Genomic DNA, 20,606 nt, shown 5'->3' on the forward strand with positions numbered 1-20,606 from the left:
CATTTACATTAATCTGAGTGAAGTTGGGGTAAGCCGTAAAGGCTGCCCGCCTTACGCCTCGCTGCTCGGTATTCATCCGCAACCTCACCGCGATGTACTGCTTGTGCTTACATAACTGACGCAAACAATTCTGTGTATTTTTTTTACATGATTTATGGGCGCATTTCCGTTCGCTCGGATTTCCGCAAGTCAGGTCTTCCGCAACCCAGGGACTGTCTGGATATATATATTTAGATATTTTCAGCCAATTTTACGTTCAATAAATCCCCCTGGGATGCACAAAAAAATAGACAAGTACATCATAATACATCGACGCAACAGACTAGGATTTATTTTCACTTCGAACAGGCACAAGTAAAATAAATGGATGTGAATAAAAAGAACAGTTACCATTATAAAGGAACCATATTTACGTGTAAAATTATGTATTATAAATCAATAAACGGGCTACTTCAGACTGTGGACACAGCAGAACACAAGATAGAGGGGGCTAGCATGTCCACTGTATATGTGAGGTATATAAGCTACATATTTAAAATTTGTGTGCACGTGTCATTACGTGTTTGCTGGGTACGCATCAATGGACACACTGGACACGCTTGCAAATGAGATGTTTCCATCTCAAGGGATTTTCCAGGTGAAACATTGGAATACATCAATCAATAACGCGGCAGAAACAACAACAACAACAATATAAATGCATCAGACAAGCGTGCAGACGAAAGAGCGGAGACTCAAAGGACTGTTGGGTTTTCGGCAATGATTGAAGCCGATTTGATTAGTGACACGGATGGTTCCGTTAAACCAGTATGGCCCGGCTATTTCGCACGAGCAAATCCGTGGTTTTGTGTCAGCACGGCAGCAGCAGCAAAGCAAAGACAAAAACACGTTAACATTGCACAGAACGAGTACCCTGTCCTTAAGGAATATTGCATAGCTAACAAAAGAGGTGTCTAACGGTTGTTAACGGTGTACGTACATGCATACATAAATGCAAGCATTTCAAAGACAAAGATCCCCCGTATAGCCCGCACAGACTTCTGGGGCAAGTGCTGTTAAGCGAGCACCTATGAGGACCGGAACGGCACACGAGGGGTGGGTGGCCAGCACCACGCCCGGCCGCCTTTGTCTCCCCAGGGGGCGATGTTTGCACACCACACCAGGTACTCATTTGGGGCCGAGTCAACCTAGAAGAGGCACCATGACCGGTTCAGATAATCGTCACCGGTGTTGGCCGTGAACGGGAATCGAACCGGGTTCGAAGCTCAGCGCGCTAACCGTTACACTATACTGCTCCTCATTTGAGTAAGCACGTGTTTAAATAGATCATTTCACATACATGTGTGCACGCGGGGTGGATGGGGGGGTGTGCACGCGGGGTGGGTGGGGGGGGTGTCCATTTAGTTTCTAACGCTGGCTTCACGCGGTACAGGGGCGCATGCACGGACGGTCAAATCAATTACCGCAGCGCCGGGCTCTTAGGGCACAGTTATTAGGCGGGAGGGGGGGGGGTGTTTTATGCTTCTATTTTCCCACCCCTCGGCAGCGGCTGACCGATTGTGTTTACCGCGAAGCGCCGAGGTGCGTGCGTGCGCGCGAGGCTTGGATTTACTGCCAGGTGAAAAAAATGGCCGCTACCGCCCAACCCGCTCGTTGCGCAGGCGCTACCCGTCAATGGGGGGCCAACCGCCCCCCCCCCCCCCCCCACCATCACCACCACCACGCCGCCGCCGCCGCGTTCCACGCGCCAACGGCTCTCGATCAAGCGCCGAGGAGGAGGAGGAGGAGGGGAAGGGGCAAGGATGCGTTTGGCGTCACAGCTTCACGACGGAGCTCCCGCCGCAGACCGGCTAGCAGCGCGTCGCGCGACTTGACGCGGTGACCCAAAAAGGACGCGGGCGGTGCTGAGAAGCAAGATGAAAAAACTTCACAAAACGCGAGCTCGGTGCAGCGCACCACAAATCGGGTGTCAAAATTCACGGAGGACGGTCCCCGTCGCAAACTGAACCACATGCAAGCGGCGAGGGGGGAAATGAGCCCAACCCCCCCCCCCGCATACCCAGCCAAGTGGGGGGGGGGGGGGAACATCACGTCGGGGTGAGAGAATGAAAATTTAATTTTGGGTTTGATAACCTAATGAGAGAAACCTGGGGATGGAGGGGAATAGGGGAGAAGGGGGAGTGGGGGGGGGGCAAGGGGAGAATCAAGATTCTAAAGTCTCTGAGGCATCTTTCTTTTTAAAGTTGACTCTCGGCCGGAGGTGAATATCCCATTGGGGTTTAACGTAAACCCCACGCGTGCGCTGGGGTCACGAGTCGATATTGCTGCACGTCAGAACGTTACACACGCTTCTTTTTTTAACGTTTCACAGGATATTATTACGCTCAAGCAATTTCATAGCTTAGACACGCCGGATTAAATTTTTAAGTATTTATGCGCAGCGAGCGTTAAAAGATTTTGCTGCGCTCCAGGAGCAGCGAGCGGCTTTTCATTTGCAGGGAGACCAAAAGTGTTGCGTGAATGCATTTTTATTTTTTTATCTGTTGAAGGCATCTCGGTTTCAACTTCAAAACGTCGCTGTAAACAAAAATGGAATGTGCCGACTCTCATCGGTGGGATTGATTTTTTTTTTATATTTAACCCCTTAAGTCCAAGAACATTTTTTGATTTAAAGCTTTCGTGACTGCAGTAATTCATATTCTTAGTTTTTTCGGTAAAGTCACGTTGAAGAGAAACAACAAAATAACAAAATATATATAAAAAATATATATAAAACAAGGTCCTATTTGCACAAACTTAATAGGATTACAAACCTTTATCGTCACTTTCATTTTCAGTACCAGCGACCGCAGGACCATCTGCCACACCTTCTGAACTCTCTGTCATAAAGAGAGAAACGGAGAGAAAAAACACCCTTCCATCAATCAGCATGGAAGACAAAATGATCTTAAGAAGCTTCACAAGAGCGGTATTTTTAGACATCCCCCCTTAAGATCACAAGGAAAAGACAAATCAATCACCAGGAGGCTTAAATAAAACGCCCACGGAAATTGTAACTATAACATCTTGTGATTTGCAGGAATATAGCGATGAGTAACCTCGTAAATTTTAAGTGAGTTTCATGCTGAGAAGAATAATCGAATGTCGAGCCTAAAAACATTTTATTTATTATAATTTTAGATTTTTGGTTTAAGCCTCGTAGATGGAACAAGACGCAACAAGTGAGATGCTACAAACGAGAATGGCAACACTCACGACAATGTAAATGAGACAAAAATAATTGAATCATCGAATAGTGAGACCCGAAATCGTGACAATTCATAAAATCACTCAGGAGCGGGGACAGGGCCGGGTAGGGGAGGGGTAATTGTGGGTAAAGAAAATTCCCAGAAGCCCGTGCATGACGCGTGTCCGGCAGCGATACACATGCAAGGCACGCGGAGTGCAGCAACGACGAGGCATCTTTTGGTGAAGGAGATTCATTGTCCGCTTATTTATTTTGTCACTTATATACTCCGCACGAATGCCAACGATTGCGGGTAAAGTGTCGGTTCGGTTGTATCTCCGGCGTTTTTAAAGGACTCTCAGATTTGTTTTGCTTCCAGTGGCAACTCTTTAATGGGGGCCCACTATCTCACTCCCATAGTCGCCACCCTCGAATCTTCAAAAGGGCCACACATTACATGAATCCTCATGTCCCTCCAGGAGATTCCACTTTAACTATCTGTCAACCTCAAAATCTTCTCCGGTGTGCTCCAAGACCCTTCACGGCTTTGCCCCCCCCCATCCCCACTTACCTCCAGCAATGTCATATCAGCCTCTTGCTCACTCTGGCAAGTCGGGGAAAACGCGAGCGAGCGAGCGGCTCTCTCATTCTCCCCTTCTCCCACTCCCTCCCACTCTGTGCACCAAGGGGAGGCGACTAACTTCTCTTACTCCGCTTCCTGTGCGCCGGCGAGCCACAAGTGCGCGCCCGCATCACCGCCGCGCTGTTGGCGTGACCCGCGCCTTCATTACCGCCGCACCCCTTCCGAAAATGCAATGGACGCCGTCTCTAATTTGGACTGCGTGCGACGAAGCAACGTCCCCCACCAGGTAAGGCCCACTCAGCAATGCAGCTCTTTTCCACGAGTGACCTGGCCAGAAATTTGATAGCAACCAAATACCCTAAACGCGTGATGTTGATTCTAAATGTGGAGGGAAAAACCAGAGGACCCGGAGAAAAATACCACACGACCACAGGAAGAGCGGACATACAAACTCAAAATACAGGCGTCAAGGGTCGGGGATTGAACCCACGACCTGCTGTATACCAGGCGAGGTAGTTAATGTCTCGCCACCGAGTAGTGGCAGGGTAATCTAAATCGAGTAGCAGCACTTGGTATTTTGCTTGGTTTAAATTTATTTTCACATTGTTTAGTCAGCAGCCAGCTCCGTTACAAGCTCGGCTTGTGTCCCAAAAGCATTTGGAGTCAGCTGGATATGACACTGATGAAATCAGGACTCCGCAGGGGTTAAAGTCAACCAGGCAATTTCCAAGAGACCACACGTGGATGTGCTTGTCAGATCAATGTAGTTATCATTAACTCTGCATTGATGTAATAAATTCCATTTAATAACGTCAAAAAATCGCAGCGCTCACCTGGGGAGATGTACAATGACACGAGATGCATTAGCTTAGCATCAAGAAGGCAGAGCTAATGTGTACATATATTTATTCCCTCGTAACACAGGTGTGTTCCCACAATCAATAACGCGCAGCAATGACTTAATTCCATAAGATTGGCGGAGTGGCTTGAACATAACCACGATTACCCCGTCAAGATAACGTACGAGGAACTGGGAATTTTAATTCACGACTGGAGCAGAAAAAAATAAGAATTTGGGGGTTTGGAAGAATTCATCACCTCAACAAGGTGCGTTGGTGAAAGATCATTCCAACACCGTGATTTACGGCCAATAATAAAAAGTCAGAAATTAATGCTTACGACACGCGGGAACACCGCGATGCTTGCCAAGTAGCGCCGTTACACGTTGCCCTCTCTTCTTATTCTCTTGTCTGGATAAATAGCGGCGCGGTGATATTTTCGACTTAATTGTAAACGTCGCAAGTGATTTGCGGAGCACACCGCGAGGCCAAAGGAGTTAGAATAACCGACGAGGCGGTCGTCGTAAAAGCAGGCGTTCAATTGGGGGGCGGCTACGGCGCGGGTGGCGAATAATCCGGAATGTACGTATGTTGAACTTCTTTCGCACCGTGCTAAATGGGAGGTGTGTGGGGGGGGGGGAAGGACAACAAACTAAACACAAAAAGCAGATCTCAAGAAATGAATTTTCAATGTAGACGATTTAAAAGTGCATAGCTCCAGTGGCTTCCTAATATCGGAAGGAAGCGCCGAGTTCCAGACGGAAATCGGGCGTGCGTGCGACGCGGTGATCATCTTTGTTCGACGGCTTGCACAGAAGCCGCCGCTGCGAAGAATGGCAGCTTGAGCGACAGGGGAGAGATAAGCGAGAAGATTGAGGAGGGCCCGAAGACTCCCCCCCCGGTTGTCTCGGTGCCACTCGGCCGCTCGCTCGACGCCACGGGGACCGACCGCTCGCTCGACGTCACGGGGACTGACCGCTCGCTCGACGTCACGGGGACCGACCGCTCGCTCGACGCCACGGGGACCGACCGCTCGCTCGACGTCACGGTGACGACCGCTCGCTCGACGCCACGGGGACCGACCGCTCGCTCGACGTCACGGGGACTGACCGCTCGCTCGCTCGACGTCACGGGGACCGACCGCTCGACGTCATGGGGACGGCCGCTCGCTCGACGTCACGGGGATGACCGCTCGCTCGCTCGACGTCACGGGGACCGACCGCTCGCTCGACGTCACGGTGACGACCGCTCGCTCGACGTCACGGGGATGACCGCTCGCTCGCTCGACGTCACGGGGACCGGCCGCTCGCTCGACGTCACGGTGACGACCGCTCGCTCGACGTCACGGGGATGACCGCTCGCTCGCTCGACGTCACGGGGACCGGCCGCTCGCTCGACACCACGGGGACGACCGTTCGCGCTGCCCCTTGGCGGTCGCTGACGCCGCCGGCACCTTTACCTTTACCTTTGGGAGCACGCGGGAAATAGACGGGCATGAGGGTGTCGTAGAGCTCCACGTCGATCGGCAGGAAGAGGCAGAAGATGATTCTGTCCACCTGGATCGATTCGCGCAGCGACGGCAAGAGAGTTCAATGTTTCAACGCGTACAGACATCCGAGGATTCAACATATATGTGTGTGTGTATGTATAAAGACAAAGATCCCCCGTATAACCTTTAGCAGACTGTTTGGGCAAGTTCTTTTAGCGATCACTAATGAAGGCCGGAACGCTACACGAGGGGGTGGGTGGCCCACACCATGCATTTGTCTCCCCAGTGGCTCATTTAAAGCTAAGTCAACCTAGGGGAGGTCCAGGACCGGTGCAGCTAATCGTCACTGGTGTTGGCCGTGAGCGGGAATCCAACTCGGGTCGTTGGGTTCGTAGCACGGCGTGCTAACCTCTGCACTACCACTCCCTATATAATATATATTATGCATATATGTATATATACATACATATACACACATATAATAAATAAAAAGTCAACATGACCGTCAATATACAATACAGGAAGTTTTGATAATTATATTGCGAATGTGTTCATACCAACTGCGACATATCTCAGCTGAGAAAAAGGAAGTCATAATTATAGGATCGTCAGTTCAAATTCACTGTCATGGTCACCATCGTTATCATCATCATTCCTCCAGGGTGATTTTGCACCACTTGCTGAGAGGTCAATAGCAGTTGTCTTGAGGATGAGACAACCCCTGCCATAGCAATGTGTAATTTCCATCACTCGCTACAGAACACCAAAGGTAGGCCCACCCAAAACAGTTTTGAATTTTTTTGCAGCAAGATAAATAGACATATATTGTGGGTCAAACTCTGAATCCAATATTTACTCGAATAAAGTAATAACGCTCGGTTTAGATACAATATAGTTATAGTGCGCAATAAAATTTTGATTTATAATCCGTGAAGCTGCATCTCACGATGACCACGCGTAATTTAAATGTGCAGCACACACAAACACGTGTGACATTAAGCGCGCGTACATATAAAAAACAACGCGCCGGTCGAACCATACATTTCAACGTATAAATGCATTTACGCATGCATGTGTATATACGCATGAAGAGTGTGCGATACCCTATCATTTAAAAACCTCCATATCGGCCACACATCTTGTGTTATTTCCACGACAATTGATGTGGCGAAAACGCGAGATCGAGCCTTGACCTTGCTGTGGTATTTCTCGAGCCAGTTTCTGGTCGTCTCCAACGCGATCCTGGCCGCCGGTTCGTTGGGGAAACCTGAAAAGGCACCAAGACGATTCCGTGGAGCAACGCCGCCGTTTCGCCAGACGCCAGGTCGTTTTCATGAAAAACGATTTGGTTTATCGCGAAAACCCAAGAGCCACGGGCGAGTACTGAACGAGCCTCCTTATTTTTTTTGTTCGCGTTTTAATTGCAAAGTAAATTTCACCCCAAGCTGTTTTGGGGGGGCAATCAATGGCTAGTCGTTTTACCGATATGCGAAACAACTGATGCGTGTACATGGACATCTGTGAAACAGAGCTCCATAAGATCATCGCATTCGTAACTCATAGGATCCATGTCATATAAGGAAACCCATTGATAGTAATATAAACAATAAAACGAATGATTAAAAAAGGTACTCATGCAGTTGTTTTCCCGATTATAGAGCACATGCGATGACGGTGTGGGTGTTAGAGATTTAATTAATTGCTATTTATTTTAATTTCTTGCTTACCTATTCGGTAAAACACATTGAAGAAATAATTATAATTGTATTGTCTAGCAATTAGCCATTTAGATTTAATTGGGAGGCTTGCCAATAGGTTACGTGTTGCCATTTGACACCTAAACCAGTCGCAATTAGAGAAGCGTTTTTGCCAATATTTATTCGTGAGTGTGATCCGAAGATAAATTTACTAGCATGTCCTGGTCAAGTCAAGTTAATTTTGTGTAACCAGGTGAGATCTCAAGGGACCAGGATAGGAGTCTCATTTGCAAGAGTGACCTGAGTGACCAACATGATATGAAACAAAAAGCACATCGTTGAAACAAACATAAATCAGCCTAAAAGACAACCACGTAATGTGAGAAATATAAAATATTGCACGAACATAAATCAGCGTTAAATAATATATTCCCCGGTAGCACAAGTCAGCTCGGGCCAATTATTCCTCGACTGATCAACACAACAATTGCAATTAAAGTTACATAAACACTAAACAGACGTAGGGCGACGACCGTGCTAATACGTAAACCACACGAGGACATTTGTGAAACGGGACAGCGCGTGCTCTCAGGGCAGTGGCCCGCTGAGCCAGTGTGACCCAATACCCTCCCTGATAGGTGCGTGAGGTGAGTACGGCCGAGTCAAGAGTGTTCTTCCCAGGTAAAGCTGCACAACGAGGAGGATGGTGGGGGAGGGGGGTGAAGAGAGGCATGGGAAGGCACGCCAAATCGAAAATCTATTTCCCCAACCTCGTTTTAAACGGCCCTGCCATGTTTGAGATTCTGCCACTCGTCACCTCCTGGCCTCTTTAACTCCAGCGCGCTGGTTAATCTCGGAGCGCTAAAGCTCCCTTCTTTATCTGACCAACACACCTGGGGGCACGCGGATCTGCTCTAAGCGGGGCTGTGGCGGGTGATGGGTGCGTGCGTCAGCGTGTTGTGCATGGCGAGACGCGCGCAAGGGCGGGCGGGCGAGCGTGCTCCAGTCGAGCTTTCTGCTCTCCTCACTCAGCCATGACGGAGCGGCTTTATTGTAACACCAGCGATGATTATCTGCATCAGTCCTGGGCTTCCCCTAGGTCAACTCAGCCTCAAATAAGTGCCTCGTGCGGTGTGTAAACATCACCGCAAGAGAGGGCGTGGTGCTGGCCACCCACCCCCTCGGTGCCATGCTGGCCTTCAATAAAATTATTTAAAACTATGAAGCTATTTTTATTTTAGCAGGTAAGGCCCACCGAGCAATATAGCTCTTATTCAGAAATGCCCCCGGAGAACGTTGGCCAAGAGCGATGCTGAGCAGAGTGGTTTGATGAAAACCAAAACGTAAATAAGAAGACAAAAAAACACTAAGGTAAATACATGGCATCTAAACCGAGGGCTACTGTTCAAAGTAGACTGGGATGAAAATGACGACATGACGAGGCGAGAGAGCGCGTTGGGAGTGCACGTTTGTAAAACTGAACACTCGACGACGAGAGGCGTGTGCCAGTGAACCTGGACGAGGAAAGTATTCAATCGGGGCGAATAAAATCTGCTCTGAGGTATGGGATCGGAAACAAGGACGCAGAAGGGTGAAATCAAACAGTCAAAACGCTGCACCACGAGAGAGAGATGCGTGCTTGAAAGTGCAACGAGCTCATGAAAATCACAATGATCGGAGGGGAAAACAAACAATTAGATGAGACACCACCGGCGCGAGACACCGCTGACATGAGACACCGCCGACAATGAGTGCAAGCGAACTTGGGCAGGGGACACATCGCTCAATGAGACGATGGCCGAGGGGACAAGGCTGGCGGATGGCATGGCAGTCGAAGCAGGGAAGACACGCGCCGTCTGGGAGGGTGACCCTGTCTTCGCGACAAGAGTGATGAGATCAGCTGACGTGCAGCAGCGAGAAGGAACCGTGGGGGGTGGGAGGCGGGGGAGGCCTTTGTCCAGCAGCGTATAAAGCATGGCTTATGTGTATAGTAATGTTCTGCTCAGCAGGTTGACCCCTGCAACAGCTGCTCGAAACGTGCTGCCGGCGACGGCTCTACCCGGTGTTCAGGCCGCGCGGGTTTACGGGACACGGCGCCCCGACAGCTTTGGCGAGCCACTCAACGGGGATGCGCGTGCGCCAGGCAACGGACAAGCACCGGGTGTACCCGTACAAGGACTTCTGCGAGTACAATGAGAGGGAGAGGAAAAAAAAACTATTCCAAATCACCATATCTAATAACGCTCTGGGACATTGTGGTGATTTTCCTCTCTCTGCCCCGCCACCCATTTACAAAGCATGAAAAATGATAGTCTTTGTTTATGTGCGAATACATTAATAGAGCCTACACCGGCAAATAAGAGAAACGAGCTTGAAACCCCCAGAAAAGTTCACACCTGATTGAAAAAGCATACGTCTAAATAAGCAATGTTCGCAACCCAAAATGTTTTTCCAAAAGTAGTTGCCAAATTTCACCAAATAACTCTTTATAAAGACTTGACGGGTTATGTTAATGTTACTAATTACGCTTCTGTTCAAACTACATCTTCTGGCACAGTGCGTGCAAGTAGAGTGATCTGTGCGTGCGTGCGTGTGTGTGGACGTGCGTGCGTGTGTGTGGACGTACGTGTGTGTGTGGACGTGTGTGTGTGGACGTATGTGTGTGTGTGGACGTGTGTGTGTGTGTGTGGACGTACGTGTGTGGACGTGTGTGTGTGGACGTATGTGTGTGTGTGGACGTGTGTGTGTGGTGTGCATGGCGGACACTGACTCCTGTGTTCACGTAACCCACGACACATCCCTCCCCTCCCACCCATCCCCCAGAGTCAATCGCGCGGCACTCCAATTCTGATATTTAGACAAACCGCATGCGCTCATGACAAAGCAAATTTCGCTTGCGTGTTCTCCACATTATAAGATGCCCAGGAGAGTTAGATGCGCCGCCGCAAACTTGTACTCGGTGTCAATAAACGGCATGCAGATTTGGTCTCATAAGACAAAGATCATCCGTGTACAGCCTGAAACGGACTGTAGGGGCAAGTGCTCTCAGCGAGTAGCACCTATGAAGGCCGGCCACGGCGCACGAGGTGATGGTGTGGCCAACGCGCCCGACCGCCTTTGGTCTCACACACGCAGCTGCCCGAATAAATGACTGCACACCCTCAACTTGTGCTTTTAAAATACAGTGAGAAACAGAAGGGCGTCTTATAATCGGGAGAATACGGTAAATGTTAAATGCGTTGATGATTAAACAAAGTAGTTGATTGGCAGTGCAAGCGAGCTAATGCCACGCAAGCCGCGGAGACTACAATCAAACGCACGAAATGTTACAAGGTGACCAGGCTGCCATGAATCATGGGAAATGCCCTCGGCTCTATGCAAGCTTTGCCAGAGAGCCGTACAAGCAAGCACCTTGGTCACACGAGGTTGCTTTGCACATCACATATATGGATAGCGACCGGGTAAAATTCCACAGCGAGTTTCACAGAAGTGATTAAAAACAGCAATTTTAAAACGGCTTCATCATTATCAGGGCGAAACGCCGCTACCCTGCACGACAAAGTGTGCACATCGATGGAAAGCAGAACCGCTCTCACTACGAACGGCCGGCGACGATATCACAAAGCGGGCGGAATGTAAATCGTGGTTAAACCGTGATTTGAAGCTTTCGCGCCTGCAGGAATCCATACTCTTTGACTCTTTCAGTAAAGTCACGTTGTGATCTATTAATTTTCTATCTACGTGACTTTACCGACAGAACCAAAAGAGTGTGGTTAAGCCGATTAACATGTTCCATTCCCCGATTAGAATCCCATTTTTATTTTTCAAGTATTGCAGCACTCGTAAGTGTAATGATGACAGTTACATTTTCCCAAGGTAAGCCTCAATTAATTCATGTTCCCGACAGGTGTGTGATTATTTTTACTTGCCGATTTCCACGCATACTTTTTCACGTGTGCGAGGTAACAGAAGAGGCTGGAGAAAACCCACAAACATCCGTGGAATGGGTGAGAAACCTATCTTGCTGTACTGCCTCTTCCAGCCATCTCATTGCCCTCACAGGTATGCGCTATTGTGAGCCCATCTCTTCACACGTCCAATTAGCCACTCCCACGTGTGAGCTGCGGAGTTACAGGTGTGCGTGGCTACCGTGGGATTGTGAGTTACTCAGGCTACGGAGCGCCCACAACACAGCATCGGTGAAGAAGCAGTAAGCTGTCGACTCTTCACGATAACGTCATGTGCAGTCGGTGTGTGTGCACGCGTGCGTTACTGTGGAGAGCGGTGGTGCGGCGGTCAGCGCTACGCTGCGCTACGAACCCGGCGAGCCGAGTTCGATTCCCGCTCACGGCCACCAACACCAGTGACGATTACCTGAACCGGTCCGGGGCCTCCCCGAGATCGACTCGGCCTCAAATGAGCACCGATGTGTAAACATCGCCACCGGGAAGACGAAGGTGTGGTGCTGAACACCCCACCCCCTCGTGTGCTGTGCCGGCCTTCATAGGTGCCACTCGCTAACGGCACTTGCCCCAATGGTCTGTTAAAGCTATACGGGGGATCTTTGCCTTGTGTGTGCGGTACCAAATTTGTGTCGAGTACGTGTATTGACACCGGGCCCCAGGTTGGCTGCGTCTTATGCTCCGGAGTGCGTTGGGCTTGATATAGTCCTGCCTGTTTAACAAACCCGTGCAATAATTACCATTAATCTATGTTGACGTTTCTGTAACTGAAGTCTACACATGAATGTTGTTTTTTTATATATATAATTTGTCGAAGCCAAATTTTGTTAGTGGAATTGTTTTTTTAATGTTGATTACATTTTAGTGTGCCGTTTGAAATGTATCCCGTGACATGGTCGTTTTTAGCTCAAATATCTTTTTAAAAAAATAAAAAAAAAACGTTGTCTCCGATTTCAATTTTCTTGATCGTTGGAACTTAAATGGGTTTTTTGGTTTCTTTAACGTTATTGCCTTTGTCATTTTGTCGACCCAGTTCGCCCATGCAAATGAGACTCAACCCTTGCGTCTTGAGTTCACACCTCCCCCTCCGGCCACCCATGCGCTGCACGAAATAAACTGTAAATTCGACGAAATAGCTTTCGTAAGCACCGCGCGTCACAGGAGTTGGGGGGGGGGGGGGTTGGCGTGGGCGTGAGGTACAATCCGAGCGCAGAATATAAGAGAGACGTCTCAGCTGCAGCCACCGCTGAATGCGCACCCAGAGGTCTCTTAACCCCTTTCCCGATCGCGAGACGTCTGCGAGTTGTAAGAGTGTGTGGTGGGGGGTGTCCCCGTCCACCGCCCAATCTCGGAAAGCCGAAGCGGGCAGGCGCCTATTTTGTTTAGGGAGGCGTAGTAGCGCCGTTGTTTTTAAAGACGCCGTGTTCACCGTGGAGAACCGTAGCGACGCGACCGCACTCTGCTGGTGCCAGACTGTGCCGCAACGCCCTCCCCTCATGCCCTTGCGAGTCTCGGTACGTCTTCCGACCTGAAGACGGACTGCTAAAGATATTTCTTTGCTTCCAATTCCGATGACGTACGCATGAACGTACGTCATCGGAATGGGAAAAGGTTAAGGCAGCTGGCACAAAACAAAAACTCGAGGTTCTTTCAAGTGCTTGCACGTTCATAAAACTCTTATGGTTAAATGGCATAGCCGTGTATGATATAAAATCATGCGCGCCGTGACGGATCATGGCTGACAACAGCCCAATGTAGCGATGCATATTTTAAAAGAAAAAGCTCAAGAGTTTCGTTTAGTTTCCCCGCTTGCAGGGTATAAAAGTCCTTGTTCTAACGCAACGTTAACTCCGCAGAACGAGGGGGCAGGTGGAGGACAATGCCGTGCGTCGCGGTTGTAAACGATAACAGTCCGTGGGCCCGGAACAAATATTTTACTCGTTGGTGCCAACCCGAGACCGGACCCGCTTGTTTCGTACCGACGTCCTTAAATCGGCAAATACAAGTGAATTATGCGATAACCTTATTTTAGCAGTATGTGATCACACAATCCAGCGGTATTAGCCACATCCGGGAGAGCTGGTATCACCGGCATAAATTCTTTTTTCACCTGTAGCAAGTAATGAATTCTGCCCTGGCTCACAGACCACAGGAGCGCTTCAACAACATGGGAGGTGGCTACATTCATCTCACGCGTGATCTCTCCGACGAGTTTCACCGGACAAGGGTGATGGTCACGGGCGATAAGAACATATTAAAACCGGCAGTGGCAGAATGGTGAAAAAGCAACGCACAACCCTGCAGAGGGTACGGTGTGTTGGGGCAGCGACGTTAGCGAGCGTCTATTAAGACCGGCACGGCACACAGGGGGGGACATGGGCGAGGCAAGCACCAGCCCAACAATGATGTGCACGCAATTGACCGGTTACTTTTTATACAAGGCTGAGCCTACACAGAAGCATGGGATTCATGTGCATACCATACGCCACTGCTTTTGCTGCATAGCCAGGACTCTAACCTGGTCACCAAGATTGCAGGATGCATATACACACACACATAAGACAAAGAGCCTCCGTATAGCCTAAACAGTCTGTTGGGGCAAGTGCTGTTAGCGAGCACCGAGGAAGTCCGGCACGGCACATTGGGAGGTGGGTGGCGAGCACCACGCCTGGCTGCCTTCGACTCCCCAGTGCCGATGTTTACGCACTGCACCAGGTACTAATTTTAGGCTGAGTTGACCTAGGGGGAGACCAAAGACCTGTTCAGATATTTGCCACTGCTGTTGGTCGTGAGCGGGAACGAAAGTCGGTTCTCGCTAGGTTCGTGTCGCAGCGCGCTAACCCGCTACACTACCCCCTTCCAGCACGCATGGGTGCACACACGCACGCACGCACACGCGTGTTAAAAATACAGGGTTGTTTCAGAGGCACCCGCCTACCCGTATCTGTAAGGCAGCAGATGTGGGGGGCATGCTGCCGGCATGTGCATGGATACTGTCATGCTACAATTAAACCTTTAATCTGCTTCCTCTCCCCCCTGGACAGACAACTCACGGAGCCGCCATCGGGATTTCTCAGCTCCCATCTTTAAGACCCAGGGGTTCGGCCTCAAGTCACACATTTTGTCGCCAAAATTGCCTGACTATTTAATAAGGCTTAATCCCCCCGCAAACATTTTCTAGCAATCAAATGATAATCATAATTTTCCCAGGTTGATAATAAAAAAGGTATTTTAAACTACTTTCCTTTTCTTTGTGAGAAGCATTAGCATTTGTAAAAAAAAAAAAAAAATGTTTACACGTTTTGTTTATCAAAAGATAATTTATGAAAAAAAGGTAAAAATAAATAAACCCCACACCCCCCCCCCCCCCCCCGCAAAGGCGTGCGTGGATGCACACATATCATACATCCCAACAGCAACACACAAAAAACACAGCAACACAAACGTGCGCAGGTACGTGTGCATCGAAGCAACGCACGTTGACAAAATCCAAAACGGCAATTACACGCCGACGATCAAAAGCGTGTCGGGCTGCGGTGGAGGCCGGAAGCTGTAAAAACATCGACTCTCGAGCGTGAGGAAGCACGGGGGGGGAAGAGGGGGTGACGAGCGCGACTCTTCAGTATGGGGACACAGAATTGCACACAGAGATACACACAGAGTTACACATAGAGATGCACACAGTTACACATAGAGATACACAGAGAGTTACACATAGAGATGCACACAGTTACACATAGAGTTGCACACAGATACACACAGAGTTACACATAGAGAAGCACACAGTTACACACAGAGATGCACACAGAGTTACACACAGAGATGCACACGATAGATACAAAGACACCACACTTGTATGTGTACTGTGTGTACTGTGTGTACTACTCGTCAGGCAAGCCGTCTCATCATGCGGTTTCACTTTGTGGTTCTTTTTAATATTTTGGAAAGCATCTACTTTTTCTACTACCGCCGCATAGAGCGAGGGAAACCTGAATACGGAAGACAAAAACCCCATCACATTTAATTTGGATCTGCACTTAATTTGGCTTTAATTTTAGGTTGGAGAATTTAAACAAATATTTAGTTTTACTGTCGCTGGACAAAACGTCACTGCCTGTGGCAGTTGCAGAACCTGCAGTACTACGACGTGAACCACAGGCCAATTGAAGGGAATCTGCAAAGTAAATCTGTGATATCCCGCTTCTGTGGGCCGTGCTTTCCCGAACACACCAAGGGTCTAAAAGAATAAGTTTTACCCTTTCTGCCAATAAAACAGTTGTGTTGAGATGTTAAAACACCAAACTGAAACCTTTTGCAAGGAATCATGTCCGCATTAACCACAATACTTGTGGTCAGAATCCAAACAAAAAACACACTAAATTTTGATTTAAAGCTTTCGTGACTGCAGTAATTCATATTCTTAGCTCTTTCGGTAAAGTCACGTTGAAGGGAAACAATAAAAGAATAAAATATATAAAACAATAAAAATTCTCACGACGTTTCGACCATAACACAAACGGTCGTCATCAGGTGTGTCGGTTTGCATAAATTTATTTATTTGTAAACGGTGTATTTATTTATTTATAAAAAACGTCAGCGCCACACGCAGCGATTTGGCAGTTTATTTAGAAGGACTAGTCCATCTATGTTCTGAAAAGAGGAGGGGGGAGACGAAAAATTAATGTATGCTGTCTGAAATCCACTGTAAGCGTGAACAATCAATTAAGACCTGAAATGGTTTATCAAATCTTTCCAATGATTGCTAAGCCAGAATCCATCTTCTCGGTTGAAATTGTCTCTGTGCTTGTATATGTGGATAGCCTCATGAACGAATCTCTCATGGTAGCCAGATGGCTTACAAAGAACCTCTGTCTTGGAAAAGTCAATGTCATGTGAGCCTACTGAATTATAACAATGATCTGCCACAGCCGAGGTGTTGGTCCTACCGTGTTTAAGGTCTGCTTTATTTGTTTTATATATATTTTATTGTTTCCATTCAACGTGACTTTACCGAAAGAGCTAAGAATATGAATTACTGCAGTCACGAAAGCTTTAAATCAAAATTTAACCGCCTCTACGGGGAGGGTTTCCACATAACTTTAAGATCCTTCAACAAACTCCGTGATATGAAGGCTCAGCTGATCGAGTCTCTCACCTTTCTGAAGAGATGCCGCGACTCTGGGGTAATACCAATCGCATTTACACTGACCTCTGCTGCTGTAACTTCTTCTAATGCGAAACGAATTCTTTTCAAAACTAGCTTAGCTCTTATCTCAGAAAAAATCAGACTTATACGCACCGAACTAGATCAGTTAGACAAGACACTCTACAAATCACACTTATCATTGACGGCAACAATGTCCACATCGGATTGGGAACATGTAGACAATATGACTGCCTCTTCAGCTGCTACTATGTCGACCAAATGTAAGGACAACCTGATTTCCAAATTTAACCTCCTCTTCAACAAAAGACTGGACCCACACACCAAAATTTAGACGTTAACAAAGTCGTAATTAATCGAAGTAACAGTTCTATTTCCGATGGTCTGAAATCCGTTTTAGCTAAAGGTCTAAACTTTGCAGTCACACCTAAACACATACCAGTTAATGATATAATTGCCCAAGTAGACGTTGCTCTCAGGGGCCTGGGTCACATCGCTGCAGACGTAGCAAGATCTGAAATCGCTGCAACCCTCAAAAACGCTAAGCTGCCAGCTAGCAACCTCAGCAAAGATGAGCGTTTTGAATTATATAAATTAAAAAAGAGGGATGATATTGTAGTCCTCTCAGCTGACAAGGGCAATGCTACTGTCATCATGGATAAAATAGAATACAACAACAAAATTATAGAATTACTCGACGATGTTAGTTATACAAAAATAAAAAGAGATCCCAGCAACAGCCTCGTCACACAAACCAACAAAATAATTTCTGATTCAACCGCATTAATTGATCAATCTAAACAGTTTTCGTTAAAACCTTCTGCTGCCAGGCCACCAAGATTATACGGCTTACCAAAAATACATGAAGTAGATACACCCCTTCGTCCCATCGTCTCTACTATCAACTCCCCCACCTACAAATTGGCTCGTTTTTTGTCAGAAATCCTGCGTCCTTTCACTGGAAAAACCACCTCTGCGGTACAAAATTCTACTCACCTGGTATCGACAATCAAGGGTATTTCCCTGTCCCCAGACTACCTGCTTGTCAGTTTTGATGTAGTTTCCACACACCTGATGTTCGACCGTTTGTGTTATGGTCGAAACGTCGCGAGAATTTTTATTGTTTTATATATATATTTTATTATTGTTTCCCTTAAACGTGACTTTACCGAAAGAGCTAAGAATATAAAAAACACACTGATAATATATGCATTGTCTTTTGAACCGATTGGTCCACACCAGAGACAGCTTTCTTTAGAGCCTAGTCTCAAACAGTGTTAGACCAGAGGATTCCAAAAGGTGAACAGCACAGAGACACGATTCCCTGCATAAGGTTTCTGTTTAGTGTTTCAACATCAACACAACCGTTTGATCGCCAGAAAGGGAAAAAACCTATTCTTATTTTTTGACACTGGCAAGGGAGGTCCCCAAGGGTCACTATGCACTGCTCAGCGAGCCGTCACGGGACGGGGCCTTTTCCCGTGATGCGACAACACCGAAAGTACAATCCGGATATACAATTGTAGGCGGGGGGGGGGGGGGGGGGTGGGATTTTTTGTTGTAACAAAAAAAGAACCAGAAAAATTAAAAATTCGCTTTGATGTGCGACCACAACTGCGGCGACGCACAAGTAACGTTTGTGAAAGCACGACCTGGAACGCGAACCGCCGTTCATTCGTCGGCCAGAGTCGCGCACGGCAAAAGCGTGACGTGAGCGGGGCCCCGAATTTTTCAGCACGGCGTACGGCCAGCACACACGCAGCGTAAAAATAACCTCAATCGCGAGATTATAAAACACTCCGGCCTGTGAAAATACAACGGCCGTCGGACTCTGCGCAGCGATACGGTCAGGCGATCATTCATCTTGTCACAAGCGTCGTTCACAGCCGCCGTTGCAACCGCTACGTCGCTCTCGCAAAAAGGGAAATGTGATAATTGTGCTGGCATCCTCCGGCTGAGGGCTCCACGTGGCTTGCTCGTCGTGAGATTCTGAGCACACTCCCATCGTCCCCCCCCCCCCCCCCCCCATGTCAGATTAACTTTCTCTCTCGCTCTCTCCCGCTCGTGCTCACTCTCGCTTGCTCGAGCGGGAATTAAACTCGGCTCACCAGTTTCGTAGTGCAGTGCGCGCCTACCACTGCGTGCCACAGCTCCACAATTAAACCACCACCACACTACAAGTGCGTTAGAGTGAATCCGCAGCCCCGCGCACGATGCCTACACAAAACTAGGCACGCGCTCGCCTTCCTCGGATTTGATTTATCATGTTTCGTGCTCACGTTTCCCATTCCTTTGGCAGGTTCCTTAAAGGCTTATTTCACTTAATCTTCCCTTCGTTACTCATATTGGCCCCAAAAAATAAAATACCGACAGGGAAAATCCTGGTGAAATGTGCAACATTATGGCGCGACGGAAACACTAAGGACAAATGCTTCGGCATGTTGTGTTTAGAAGTGGTGGGTGGCGCAGAGAGCTAATGTACTGAGTCAGGGTACGAAGCCAGCGCCTCTTTGATCCAGGGTTCAAGTCCCCTTGGGAGATGAAATGCGAAAGATTAATATTTTCTGCCCGGGGAACAAAAGGGCCGTTTCCACTGGCTGTGCAACGGCGTTTTCTTTTTCGAACGTCCAGAATGTCTGAGGTGGATTTGATGGATCTGCTCTGTTTGCCGGGGTACAAAGCGGCCACGCAATCTGAACCTGTACGAATACAACAAAACGAGTGTTTGAACTCCGGGAAAGTACCGACAGATTGGCCCCGTTTGAAAAGCGGATCCTTAAAAAAAACGTTCGTGGACAAAAAATAAGTAACTTTAAAAAAAAAGTTGAAAAGTTGGGGTTGGGAAAAACACATTTAAACTTTGTGAATATAACAACGTTATGTTAAAACATCTAATCGTGTGAAAGACGGAGTCAAAAAAGGCATCAGCTTAAGTCTACGTAATCTTGACAACGCCTTGATTATTCCTCTTTCGTTCACTTAGTGGATTATTGTATGTTATTTCACGTGAGAAAACTAATATTGTCGCACAATAACGGCTGACAAAAGTAAGCAACCCGAGGAACACTGCAGTCGTACGTCCATAGTGTATCAAAATCATTTCTGTGGGACTGCAACATTGGTATAAAAAAACTAAACCTATTTTTATTTTACCAGGTAAGGCCCACTGAGCTTTGACGCTCTTTTTCATAAACGACGTGGCCACAAATGATGGCTCAACAAAGTGGCTTGTCACGTGCAAATGTACAGCAGCCAAATACTGTAAACGCGTGCTGTTGATTCTAAATGTGGAGGGAAAAACCGGGGACCCGGAGGAAAATCCGTGCGAAAAATTCAAATTTCCGGCAGGCGTCAGGGTTGGGATCGAACCCACGACCTCCTGTATACCGAGTGAGGTAGTTCACTTCTCGCTGCTGTGGGGCAAGATGTTAATGCGTTGGCCGTTTACACTTGTGGAATGATGCATTGGCGCGAGCTTACCATAAATCCCTGTAGAAATGCATGGAAACGCCTAAATGGGAAGAGGGAAGACAAAACATAAATATATCATCATGACCATCATCATCAACAACAACAGGCACAGGATCGATCCTCAGCTGGATGAAGGCTTCCCCGCAGCTGTCACCGTCCATCACGGTCTCGCGCG

General features: G+C 47.9%; 1 protein-coding gene across 6 annotated transcripts in view; it reads right to left on the reverse strand.

The window, feature by feature from the left end:
- MACROD1 (mono-ADP ribosylhydrolase 1) overlaps positions 1-20,606 on the reverse strand; it is a 196,239-nt gene that overhangs the window by 17,057 nt on the left and 158,576 nt on the right. For 4 of the 6 annotated variants that reach the window (XM_076071115.1, XM_076071117.1, XM_076071113.1 and 1 more), the window contains 5 exons: positions 20,441-20,471; positions 7,331-7,404; positions 6,114-6,204; positions 2,814-2,879; positions 306-1,904 (listed from right to left, as the gene is read on the reverse strand). In XM_076071115.1, coding sequence (XP_075927230.1) covers positions 1,762-1,904; positions 2,814-2,879; positions 6,114-6,204; positions 7,331-7,404; positions 20,441-20,471 — 405 coding nt within the window. In that variant the 3' untranslated portion in view covers positions 306-1,761. Of the gene's footprint in view, positions 1-305; positions 1,905-2,813; positions 2,880-6,113; positions 6,205-7,330; positions 7,405-20,440; positions 20,472-20,606 lie in introns of those variants that run through there. The other 2 variants (XM_032964114.2, XM_032964116.2) reach the window with 1 other exon arrangement.

This window comes from Petromyzon marinus, chromosome 31 (assembly GCF_048934315.1).
Source record: "Petromyzon marinus isolate PM22_M1 ecotype Great Lakes invasive population chromosome 31, UKy_Petmar_22M1.pri1.0, whole genome shotgun sequence".
In the NCBI taxonomy this organism is placed as follows: Eukaryota; Metazoa; Chordata; class Hyperoartia; order Petromyzontiformes; family Petromyzontidae; genus Petromyzon; species Petromyzon marinus.